The sequence below is a fragment of the Nicotiana tomentosiformis genome, chromosome 10 (genome assembly GCF_000390325.3).
Source record: "Nicotiana tomentosiformis chromosome 10, ASM39032v3, whole genome shotgun sequence".
Classification (NCBI taxonomy): domain Eukaryota; kingdom Viridiplantae; phylum Streptophyta; class Magnoliopsida; order Solanales; family Solanaceae; genus Nicotiana; species Nicotiana tomentosiformis.
In genome coordinates this window covers 38,905,811-38,918,664 of record NC_090821.1, presented here as the reverse complement: position 1 = coordinate 38,918,664, position 12,854 = coordinate 38,905,811, and the positions used below count along the sequence as shown (strand labels likewise).

At 36.8% G+C, this 12,854-nt stretch overlaps 2 protein-coding genes across 8 annotated transcripts; one reads left to right on the top strand and one right to left on the bottom strand.

Annotated features, from left to right (window-relative positions):
• The first annotated feature begins 1,846 nt into the window (after positions 1–1,846).
• On the top strand, positions 1,847–7,316 carry LOC104106982 (beta-arabinofuranosyltransferase RAY1). 7 transcript variants are annotated; one of them, XM_009615656.4, is made up of 6 exons: positions 1,847–2,159; positions 2,716–2,929; positions 3,951–4,102; positions 4,188–4,961; positions 5,182–5,428; positions 5,644–7,316. In XM_009615656.4, the coding sequence occupies exons 1-6, from the start codon at positions 2,073–2,075 to the stop codon at positions 6,084–6,086; spliced, it is 1,917 nt and encodes a 638-aa protein (XP_009613951.1). In that variant the 5' UTR covers positions 1,847–2,072; the 3' UTR covers positions 6,087–7,316. The 7 variants fall into 7 exon arrangements, with proteins under 7 accessions (XP_009613951.1, XP_009613950.1, XP_009613949.1 ...); XM_009615655.4 differs by having other exon boundaries at positions 2,613–2,929; positions 3,850–4,102; positions 4,194–4,961; XM_009615654.4 differs by having other exon boundaries at positions 2,613–2,929; positions 3,850–4,102.
• A 267-nt stretch (positions 7,317–7,583) lies between these two features.
• On the bottom strand, positions 7,584–11,691 carry LOC104106984 (inorganic phosphate transporter 2-1, chloroplastic-like). Its single transcript, XM_009615660.3, has 3 exons — positions 10,622–11,691; positions 8,814–9,005; positions 7,584–8,713 (listed from the first exon to the last, which is right to left on the bottom strand). Exons 1-3 carry the CDS (start codon positions 11,366–11,368, stop codon positions 7,889–7,891), a joined length of 1,764 nt encoding a protein of 587 aa, XP_009613955.1. The 5' UTR covers positions 11,369–11,691; the 3' UTR covers positions 7,584–7,888.
• Positions 11,692–12,854: the final 1,163 nt, after the last annotated feature.

Genomic DNA, 12,854 nt, shown 5'->3' with positions numbered 1-12,854 from the left:
TATTTCATCCTTCTATTATTCGACTTGGTAAATTTTCCTCGATCTCGTCTGATCTCGATTTTGTTCGATGACATAGTCTCGAGTTTAACGATATAGGTTCGCACCTCGGTTTGATATAATTCGAGGTTGAACTTTAACCTACTATTTTTCAGTCTCGATTAGTCGCACAAGAGGCGAACCTGGTTTTGACCGTATACACATTGATTTTACGAAATTTTATAAACCAAACACAACGTGCAAATTGCTAACATAATAGAGACACGTCACAGAATTATTAATCCAGAAACTTGATTATAAATATATACTAATGGATTGAAGGAAAAAACATCACAAGGAATTAGCATATAAGTTCACAATAACACAGATTGAATTTTTTTTTCAGAAAAGCAGAACAAACAGCATCACAGTAGCAGATTATTACAAAGACAAGCGCTTGAAGAAAAAATCACTCTCCATGTTGTGACAACGTAATTGCGCATGTAGTCCTCTTGTGGCCATATTTATTGGCAAATTATATTGAGCATTTATATCTCCATTTATATGGTCGAGGATTGTTTTTTCAAGAAAAGTAGCATCAATGCATTTATAAACGCCTCCATAATCATGATAGTTTACCCACGAAGAAAACTTGATTCATCAAGACTGTGACTGGGCTGGGTTGTAGCAGAATAAATTTGCTGAAAATAGCGGCCGACTGCTCGATAGCCTCGTCATCATTTTTTTGACAATTATTCATAAATCATAGATTCTCCAAAATCATCCCCTGTTGAATGATGATGGTGGTGATCGATAGTGATAATGCTTCTATTGCCGCTGCGGCATTTGAACTCGGGATGAAACTCTCAGCCACTGTTATTCTTAGAATCGGCCTAGACTACTAATAGCAATATCAAGAAGATACAAACGAATATTGTTACTAAGTTTTTATGAATGAAGCAAATACTTTTTCCCTTGTAGGCGCTTCACTAATCGTATAACTAATCGACACGTCGCTCGACCAGCATTTCAATTTTCAACTGACCACTTTCAACCAACTGTTTATAGGTATATTGCCGTTGAATATACAATTGGTGCCTTCACCTTTGTCCTTGGATGCCAAATCCAACAATTTGAAGTCTACATCCATTCACCCAAATACTCTTTACCTGTTACTATAACGTCCTCCATACCAACTAGACTAAGGCTAACAAATACTAATAAATTGTCTATAATAAACTAAGAATAGCCCCAACCAAGTCTTAATAAGCCTAGCAGACTGAAGTTAGTAAAATAATTATTTATAATAAATAAAGAATGGTCAATTAAATCTGAAGAACTAGAATATCATATATATGCTTCCAATTGCAAAGCAACAAGAGATTTCATTACTTACCAGACGAAAATATGGTTGAATATATCTATTGCGATTAATACCCAAGCAAATGTACTCAAAAAACAGTTTAATAGAGTTTTCCGGAATAAAATGAAGATCGATATCCGAGCAAGATGAAGAGGATGAATAGAAGGAGCTTCGGGGGACTAAACAAGGAAGAAATGTGAGCACAACTACTGAATCTAAGCAATTTTTACAGCATGGAACTAGCAGTTGAGGAAGAAGGAGCAATAGGGAGGCAGCTGAATTTTTTCCATTTTAGCAACTTTGCAATAATTATTTGTTGGACCAAATCGTATTTATAATTACTTTGGGGTTGATTCTGAGTATTTCATAATGAGAATTAGCCTAATTAACACTGAGTAATTTTGAAGAATTAAAACTTAGGGTTCAAATCTTTAAAAAAACTTGAAAGGGGTGCTGCCACGCCCCTAGTAATACAAAATGTTTGACTATTGCAGATTGGGCAGTTAGTTCCATTTCCAGTTCATAGTTGCATCTGCACTCACCCATTAATTTAGTGAAGAAAAAAGTGACACATTCATTGACCCTTGAAACCTACGTACGGCTGCCTAACACACTCACATGCCTTTAGCTCCTCTTCTACTCCCATGCTTTTCCCACGGCGTTGCTGCTGTGCAAAGTGGCTGCCTTTTCACTTTTCTTTTTCATCCGTTAAAGTTCCATAAAACCCAAGATCATGAAAATCTCTAATCCCTTATTCTTATCACTAACAACAATGAACTTCTTTCAATCTATTCTCTTCCCATTTCTCTACAACAACAAGGTTCATTTCTACATACCTTTCATCTACTATTATGTTCTTTTTTTATCAATCAACATTGATTCTTTTTCCACTTCACCAAATCAACATCGAATTTTTTTCCATTGAAGAATAAGTTCACCTTTATGTATTTACTATGCTATTTTGTTCTTTATCCTTAATCAAGATTTTGTTTTTCGTTTTCTGCCCACTGCAACAAAGTTCTCAACTTTCTGCATTTACAATGCTATTAATGTTCTTTAGCATCAATAAAATTATTGATTACTTTTTCCTCTTCAACAAAGTTTTCAACTGTATTTACATTTAATGATGCTATAATGTACTTTAGCATCAATCATCATTAATTATTTTTTCCATTTCAACAAAGATTTTAGCTTTATGCATTTAATATGCTATTGTATTCTTTATTCTCAACCAATATTGAATTTTTCTTTCTCTTTTGGTGGGGATTTACAGGCAAAGCAACTTGGGATGTGGTTGATTTGGCTATGGGGGTTTATCTTAATTGGTGTCTCTTTTTATGCTACTCAACTTATGCCATTGCCATTTTCTTTTAAAGGTCAGATACTTTTGGATGGTCCAACTATTACCATATTTACAGCGCCAAGGCCTTTTGTGGGTTCCATTGGGGAAAGGCAGGCTCTTGCTGTTCGATCTTGGCTTGGCTTATCACCAGACATTACTGTTGTTCTGTTCAGCCAACAACCTTCTGTTTTCTCCTTTGCTGAATTATTTAGTCCCCGCGTCTCAGTTGATCCCAACATCGATTTCACGTATGAAAATTTTACTTTTATTTCTTAGTTAGTCTCATTTTTGCAACTAGTTTTGGTGTTTTTCGTATCCTAATTGAACTTTACCGCGATAACTGTAAAAGGTAAAGTCACCTTGATGGGCGTGTTTTGTTGTTTTAATGGATAAAGTTTAGTGAGTTTACTCTTATGAGTAGAGTTCAGTTACTCTATTGAGACAAAAAAATAGTTTTTAAGTTCAATTATTTTAATAAGGCAAATATAGTTTCTTTAACTTTATTATCACAATGGATAAGTTCTGTGATCGTACGTTTTTTCTCGTTTATGAACTTTACAGTTGTAAAGACTATAATCAGTCAATCCTGCATAAAAATGGCGTACCCCGTGTACGGAGTGCGTCTGGCTAGTAAGCGGTAAGAAGAGTGGATGTATACTGTATGCAGTATTTGGCTGCATAAAATCTCTGGTATAGGCTGACACTTGAATTTCGTGATGCTAAAAATAGCAATTTCTAAACGAGCTTGATTTTGAAATGATATTTATATCTCTAAGTGGACCGAAGAGAGGAGGAAAACAAGAGTGGCCGGACATGTTTATAGATAACACAACCATTAGACATTCACTGAGAAATGGAATATAGCCACTGTAGTTGGTTAAGTCACTTGTCTGACAAATGGACAAATGGTCCAAGTTGGTATTTTCGCCCTTAATATCAGGATTTAAGCTTACACATTGTCTATGGATAAAACAAATGCATCTAAACGGTTACTTAAGAGAACCTTAATGGAAGAGCTTTAAAAGAGGATCCATAAGATAATCACTTTGTGAAAAAATTACGACTATAATATGGGGTCCTATGGCAAACTTGCATTACTCTTTTTCAGTTTTAGGCTTCAATTGATCAGGAAAGTTTGAATTGTTACTCTTACATCTTTGTCTTTTAGGTTCCTAGGCACACCATTTTTTCATTCCATAGTTGCAAGGTCAAAAGCATCCTCTTCAGATGTTTCTATAGTGATTGATCCAGACACTATTCTCTTGCCAGACTTCATTCAAACTATGAAACATGCTCATAAACTTGATCATGATTGGCTCCTGTTTTCTTCATCAAAAAGTGTTTCCCACTTCCCATTTCACTTGGATGCAGATGGAAAACATTGGCTTCAAGATGATGGAAGCCGAGTGAAGACCCGAAAGGTATGGCTAAAAGGGAACCTTAGAAATGATTTGGACAGGATATGTGATGAGGAAACTCCTTAATTTGAGTACGCCGTTCCTCTAGTTGCAGGATTTCGTTTCACAAGATTGGAAATGGAACCTTTGTGACGGAAAAATGCTAATAGCTTGGAACAATGGAGATCTTCCGTTGCATAAAGGAGTCCTCCCCCCATTTCTATATGGAAAGGGGCTTCATAACCGCTGGCTTATAAATGAAGCTCTGCTCTCTGATTTCAGATTTGTCTTTGATGCTAGTTGGTCCATATCCAATTTGAACCTTAATGATCTTGACCAGGATTTCAATCGCACAAGTGAAGATTTTCTTGGCCTGGCTACTGGAAAAAGGTTTTGGGAAGTGACGGGGAACTCCAATTTAGCAATGCTTTATGGATCATTATATTTCCATGAACAGAACTTCTCTAACATATTTAGACTTTTTCAGTGTGGAGGAGACTATCTCTTCGTAAATTCTGCAAAAATGGTTGTTTACCCTTTGAGGTACAAAGGATCATTGAGTTTAAGAAAACAAGTTATGTCCAAGTCAACAAGAGAGAAGAAAACTTTGGAATGCGTTGATACTATCAGATCAACTAAGGGGGCTAATGACTGCTCTGTGGAGGACTACTGGACTGTGTCGACGCCAATTTCGCTTCCTTTATCTTTAGATATATTACTGTCACTTCGTGCAGACAAAAATAAGACAGTTGTGCTAGCAGTTGTTGGGTATAGTTACAAAGAGATGCTAATGAGTTGGGTCTGCAGGCTGAACCATCTCCAGATCTCTAACTTTTTGGTCTGTGCTCTTGACGATAATATATATGATTTCTCCATCTTGCAGGTAACTTATTTTTTTATTAGCTGATATTCGCCACACTATATGTGATTGATAGGTTGAAATCCATTAGTGCAGCTCGGTAATAGCTCGCTTATTTATCATGACCACCTCAATTTCTGTGGAAAAATATATGTCCTACACCATGCGTAGAATGTTAAGATTTTGTCACCCTCTTTTCTGTTTACCGTCTTACTAAAAGACTAAGATGAACTTGTGTTGCTAGGGCCTTCCCGTCTTCAAGTATGCCAATCTTGAAACCAAGATCAGCTTCGACAACTGTCATTTTGGAACTGAATGCTTTCAAAAAGTAACCAAAGTTAAGTCCAGAATCGTTCTGCAGATACTGAAGCTTGGTTACAATGTATTAATGAGCGATGTTGACATTTATTGGTTCAAGAATCCACTTCCCTTGCTTAGCTCATTTGGCCCGGCAGTTCTTGTGGCACAATCAGATGAATACAAGTTGACAGGTATTTATGTATTTCCCTTTTAAGGACATTATCTTTTTTGTTGAAAGCTGAAATTTTGAGTGCAAGGAACAACTAGTTAAGTAGTGGGATTCATATTCAGGAGGAAGATATCTGCTTATCACATGCTTGTGCTGTTGGAAGATAAACTGTTACCGCCCTTGATTAAGCTAATTTGTCTCTTTATTTGTGCACAAATATTTATGGCTCAATTACAGGACCTATAAACTTACCTCGACGTCTGAATTCTGGTTTCTATTATGCTTATTCGGATGTTACGACTATTGCTGCTCTTGAGAAGGTTGTGAAGCATGCAGCAAACTCAAATCTTTCTGAGCAACCAAGCTTCTATGATACTTTGTGCGGGGAAGGTGGATACAATCGCATAGATGATAGCAGATGCTTAGAACCTCAAACGAATGTGACCGTTCAATTCCTGGACAGAGACCTCTTTCCGAATGGCGCATACAAAGATCTTTGGCAAGAAAGCAATGTGAAGGAAGCCTGTTTGATGAAGGGCTGTTTTATTATTCATAACAACTGGATTAGTGGGAGAAGGAAAAAGCTAGAACGTCAAGTGCCATCAGGGCTCTGGGAATACGATATGAGCACAAGAATGTGTTTGCAGACGTGGCACAAGACAAAAGTTGTGTATTTTTGAAACAACAAAACTTGGATGTTTTTTGCTTCTTCTTGTATCATGGAAAACTTTGGTTTTGCCGATTGAGGAGAATCCAAAGAGATATTATTGTTGGAGGATATAATTTTCTATTTGGCCTTTGGAGTTATCACTTGGTTCATTTGAGATAATGTTAAAGTTCATAAAGGCTGGCCTAGAGAACACAAAATATGTTTATCTTGTTTATAGAGATATCTTGATCACAACTGTACTCCTATTATGATGCGTGTAGTTGTTGTGGCGGGCTTCTAGTTGCTGGAAATGCTGAAGCTTTGTGGTAACAAGTCAGGACTAGGCCAGAATAGAGACAGAGAATTTGGAAAAAGGAAAAAGTTGAAGGAAACTGATTCATTTAGCCTGAGTTTACAACTTAAGGATATCACCGTGCGGATAGTTCATCCCGGTGGGAAGGTAGATATGTACGAATGTGCCATTTCTGCAGCTCAGTTATTAAAGAACTATCCAGGAAGGCATGTTGCTTTGCCGGATTTTTTCGATCGTCCCCATGAATCTCTTCTCATTGCAGATGATATTCTTATGCCAGGGGCAAAATACCTTTTAATCCCCTCTACTACTGTAGAGAAACTGAAGCGCAAACACTACTCTCATAAAGCAAAACATTTCACTGAAAGTGAGGAGCCTAAGTTGGACCGCGAAGAAGTCGTGGATGTAAGCGGACATAGTTTAGAGGACTCTATATCTTATGCAAAGGACTTCTATGCCTCCAAAGAGAGATGGTCCGGTTGGTTATGGAAGAAAAGGCAACAGGAGAAATTTGTACCTCCTATCCCAACAACAAAAACGTGGAGGGATTCGAGATGGGAACCTAATCTAAATTCAATAGAGGAGATTTCTCCATGAGTATCTATCTTTTCCCGGTATGTCAATTTTTTCATACTGTTTAACTGCAAAGCTCTATCTTTAGCTAAGGAGAGATAATGGTCAGTTTTGCAAGACTGTTCTTTTCCATTGCTATCTCTCAATTATTATATTTTTTTTTTGAGATTTGGATGTCATTATTTGTGTTAGTTACAAATGTTACCTGCTGGAAAGCAGCTGGAAACTGTAAAGACAAGGAAGGAGTAACCTTTGTACCATGTAACATTGTGCTATGTAGTTGTATACCACAAAACATACACAGCTCTGATTTTAGAAGAAATAAACGGATTATTATCTTTTAAAGTTATGGAACAATTTTTCCGGTTTACATTAGATCTTAACCATTTTGTCGAAGTTAGGCTGATCTCTTTGCTTGGATAAAGTACACAGACACACACACACACTCTTTCAGACGTTACTTTGCCTCCTCATTTTCTTGTGTTCCCTGTCAACTGCTTCCCTTTATTCTTTAACTCAGACCATCTTTCTTTTTGCTCATAGTAAATGGCCCTTACTACCTGTGCCTTCAGTCTACAAGATCTTAACTTTAATTTCTTGTTAATTGGGCACTTAGATGTTGACCTACTGGTCCCAGGCATGTGAAGAACAGTTTCAAACTTTAATGTCTAAGATCAACAACCTGATATGGAAGTAAAATACAAAGAAACAAAATCACATTTGCTTAAATCCAACACAAAAGTTAGCAGCTTATATAGGGAGGCAAAGTGCTAGGCAGAAAACAAAGCTTGTTCGTCTTCTAAACTGAATGGACTACTACTCTTTATCATGGATCCTCCACAAGGTTCAAAAATTGCATTTCTCAAATCACGACAAAAAAGGTTATCTGTGTGATTTTATAATTAATCCAAGAAGTTTGAGTGGTGGCGTTATCCGTTAATTTACACTCAGAGTATGTATGATAAGAGCTTAGTGAATATCCATGTGTAGCTAACAGCAAAGGTAGCACCCGCTGGAATTGTTACTAACCAGGAAGTCACAATCTCCTTCACTGTCTCTGCTCTTACACTGTTAAGTCCTCGGGCAAAACCGACACCCATGACTGCTCCCACCAGGGTATGCGTACCTGAGATTGGTAGCCCCAGCTTGGACGCACACAAAACCACAGACGCGGCTGCAAATTCAGCTGCAAATCCTCTGGTGGGTGTTAATTCTGTAATCTTCTTTCCAATAGTTGCAATCACTCTGTATCCCCACATTGTTAGCCCTGCCACAATTCCAAAGCCTCCCCATGCTAGAACATCATTTGGAATTACAATATCGGCTCCGCTGAGCCCACCCTGCAGAATGGACAATGCTGCAGCCAATGGTCCTATTGCATTGGAGACATCATTTCCACCATGAGCAAATGACATGAAGCAGGCTGATAACACTTGCATGTAGCCAAACACACCATAAACTATTTTCAGTTGTGTTCCTTTAGGTCCTGCAATATCTGAAAGAAATCCAATGTTTTTAGTGTCGATAGTTTCTGATTCTGGTTCTGGTTCTTCTGAACTGGACTTGGCAAGGAGATGACCTAGTTGGCCCCGGATGATCCTGTCAACTACAAAAGCACCAATAGCGCCGCAGGTTATAGCCTGGCCAAGTGCTAGATTTGAAATCTTGCTCAGAGGGAGAGCTACAAAAGAGATTCCCGTGACACCAAGAAACACAGCAATTGGTGCAGCTGCTGCAGCCGCTTGTCCTGGGTTCCGAGCACTATACACAAACTAAAAATAGTAAAAGACGCCAGGATTAGGAATTGTAAGTTGCAATAGAAAAAGTCTTGGTCACTAGAGCTTGAGGAGTATTCATATCAGAAGAACATACCCTCCGGATGCATTTGTACACGAGAAAGGACATTGCTGCTCCCAGTAAAGGGGAGATCACCCATGAGGAAGTTACCCTTGCCAATGAACTCCAAAAGACTGCACCAGTTCCCCCATAAACAAGACCAAAACCAACCATAGATCCTACAATACAATGTGTAGTGGATACTGGCCAACCATAATATGATGCAACCTGAGCAAGAACACAAAATTTTACCAGAAATTTCATATGAGAGTAGTTGGTGAATTGCTAAATGGACAGCAGTGTTCATCTGTCTAGTGTGAGATCAGATAGATGCAGAGTGATATAGTGGAGATTCATCTGAACGAAATATGAAGCGATGACAGAGGTGCCAGCTAAGACTTATTAGCCATTTTTAGCAATTAGAGTCGTTATGCAGTAGGGCTATTTAGTGTTAGGGTACCCTGTGTATTCCCATGCAATTTGGACTGAAGTTCCACTGGTGTACTATCAAGAATTTATCATATCAATAGCTTCTCAGAGTGTAGTTTCCGTGATGTGCAATTTATCAATCTAGAAAAGACACATGTGAAAACAACCAAGAGAGTTTACATGACTTTTAGGCTTTTCTAAGTTCAGCAATCTACAAAATAATTGGCACGGCTTGAAATGTCGTTTACTATTTGTCAGTTTAGGCTAATGACCTAGATTGATAGTCAAAACACAAGACTTTGTTAAGTAATTACTTGTGCCATTCTCATAAGAATATAAAATAAAGTTATGTCAAGCACATATATTAAGTGTGTTCCTAGTTATAATATATGCAGATTATTCCAGGGGAGTAATATCCTTGACAATGTTTCCTTAGTTTACTATTGGAGCAACGACTAAACAACTGCTGGCCTAAGTTGTTCTTAGATTTGTCCAATTACAAGAAACTCAAGACGGTCAGGTATTTCAGTGGGTTTTCAATGTTTGCCTGCAGAATCCTAGTTCGTAACTCCTTTTGTCTCATTGAAAAATTCAGAAACAGAAAGCTAGTATAGGACTACCTTGTAGAAATCAGGAACATCCAAAATTACTAGAATCTCTCACAAGCTAAATTGATTAAATTGTTACTCCATTTCTTCCAATTCATGTCACTGATTTTGTTTTTAGTTTTAATAACAGTGGTGTTTAAGGCAGTTCGGGCACACTTCAATTAACCCCACCGGCACAAATTTCGGATAATTGTATTGTCAAGGCCGAGGCAAATGAAAAGAAATCACCTAGTATTTTTGTATCTCTACTAGGTTTGAATCCTGATCTCGCGGGACTTTTCTGACTTCACTAATTACTAGCCTGCACTTATGTCACTTATTCCATTCTCTGTTTAAGTTATATGTACTGACGATGTAAAATATATACACAATCACGTCGCCTAAAGAGTAATTCAAGTAACTCTACTTAAGTTCATGCATCGATAATCTATAATAAATTTTAAGTAACCTACTATACATTGACGTGAATATTCAATGCATCGTTGGTGTATATAATTTAATACCTTCATCCTAAAATTTCCGATATTTTATATATGGAGCTAGTTTTTGAGAATGAAAAGTAAAGGTAATTTTTTTTGCCCCTCCCCTTAGATCCCCCTTTGATCCTCTTTGTTGGAACTATTGTTCCTTTGGTGACTCAAACCCATTACCCTAAGTTGTAGGTAGGAGGTACTTACCATCTGAGCAACCCCTCTTGTCATATATGGAGCTAGTTTTCAACCACTACTTGTACAACAGGCAAGTTATGTAAACATTTTGAACTATGGATTAGTTGTGGAATAAAAAGGGAATGGTATGTAAATGCACCTGCAACCATGTTCCAGCAGCAGCCAAAGAAGAAAGCAGACCAGCAAAGAGTAAAGTATCCTTTCCTTGGAAAACATTAGCCATAAGAATACCCTTCTGCATTGTATTAGTAACATGTGTTCCCATTAAGAGTGCCCCTGCAAACTCAAGAATCCCTGCTGTGATGACTGCTTGCCTGAGACTCAATGCCCCTGAACCAACTGAAGTTCCCATTGCATTTGCCACATCATTGGCTCCAATATTCCAAGCCATGTAAAAACCAAACAAGATTGTTGTATAAGACAACATCTTGTATTTCAAGGCCAATCCTTGACCCAAAGACTTCATGAAAAATGGCAAAATCAGTGCAGCTAATGCAATGCATATTGATATGGCAGAAGCTGTGCTTGAAGATATGTGAAAAGCTTGTGCCATTCCAGGCAAGTCATCATCTTCCTCAGAAGAAGAATTGGCATGTTCTTGGTGGGATTTGACTTCAAAGTTCTCACCTTTATCACCATCTGCTTCAGCAAAAGATGATAAGGCAGCAAAAGGGTGTCTAAAGCTGGAATTTTTCAGTCTCAAAAATGAAAAGGCAGAACTAATTTGGGGATTGAGTACAAGAAAATCTTTCTTGGGAAATTGGGTTTCATTGGAAAATACACAAAGCCTTTGTCTTGGATAGAAAAGATAAGATTTTTGAGCTACTAACAAGGCTTCTGATTTAGTAGTGTTTCTAATACTAGATAAACTGTAAGAAGAAGTCATGGCTTAAATGGAAGAAAACATTTGAAGGAAAAAAAAACTGTGAAGAGACGAAGTGAAGCAATTATTCAAGTAGGTTCTTGGCCATGGAATGAAGAATAAGAGGAAGAAAAGAGAGGCTTAGTTGGTGGAGGAAGAATTGTGACAGAACAATATGCATAGTCTCTTTTTTTTTGGTTCTGTTGGGATTTAATTTTCCCTTTTTGATCTATAGGTTTGGTGGTGGAAAAGCTAAGGGTGAGAATGGATTTGGCTGCTAGATTTGATTGTATTTCTAATGAGTGGTTGCTATGGGTTCTCTGAACTGCAAGTTCATCTGCATGCCCACTAGTTTTTCAACACCAAAATTGACATATAAATGACACAGATTTTTCTTTCCAAGTTGGATTGGATAAGGAATCTAAAACAAATTAATTTGACATATGATTGTGAAAGAAATATTAAAATAATACCTGGGAAGTTATTAACTTTTAAAAGTTGAACAGTTAGATAAATTAGAATTCTTCAAAATTGAAAAGTTATAATAGAATATTGAACTTAACTTATGTACAGTAATAGTGCAAAATAAAGATACATTATTTTTAACATATCGTACCATATTATTTACTGCATGTTTGTGTTGTCAAATTAGGATAGCCATAGATAGTAATGTTGTTGATCTCCTTAACATAAGTGTAGAAATTATATATTGTTAGTACACAGAAAAATCAAATTGATAAAATAATGCCCAAACATGTTGTAACATGTCATATAAGACAGAACAGATGTGTAGTTTATCCACAAAAAAGAATCTCTAATTTTGTTATCTTTCTACTGCTTGTCATCCATTTAGCCTTATTACAAAACTGAACAAACCTAGTAAGCTTTAGTTTTAGTTCAAGCAAAAACCTTCTACAGTATCCAACTTTTTGGTTCCCACCCGGTGTCCGTACTCACATTGGGGTATGATTAAATCCGGATTTGTGTCGGAAAGTCCCATATTGGGGGTAAAGCGTTTCCTAACAAAGACGATGAAAGAGTACTTACCACTCTATCACAACCTTTGTTGGTACGTAGTTGTTTAAGCAATTTCATGTCACTAATGGTGTTACACAACAAGAAGTTAACTCAGCTTTAATTTCTCATTAGCGGTGATAATACTATGAAAATCCAAGCTTTCATTTGGAATACCCTGTTTTCTATCTATTTATGTTTGGTATTCTGTTTCCTAACGTGGCTCATAATATTTTAAATTTAATAAGTAAAAGAACAATATTGATCTAAATCACTCTACAAGATAACATATTAAAAATATTAATAAACTTTAAATTTAATAAAAATATAAAAAGAAGATAAATTTAGCTATAAAATTAAACTTGTAATCGGTAGCCAACCGGAACAAAAAGCACTATAAAATTACTTTTGCTCAAGTAATACTCAATGGTTGTTTAATAGTGTGACAACACTTCAAAATCATATCTAAAGGTTGTAATTTATTTATGTTCAAATC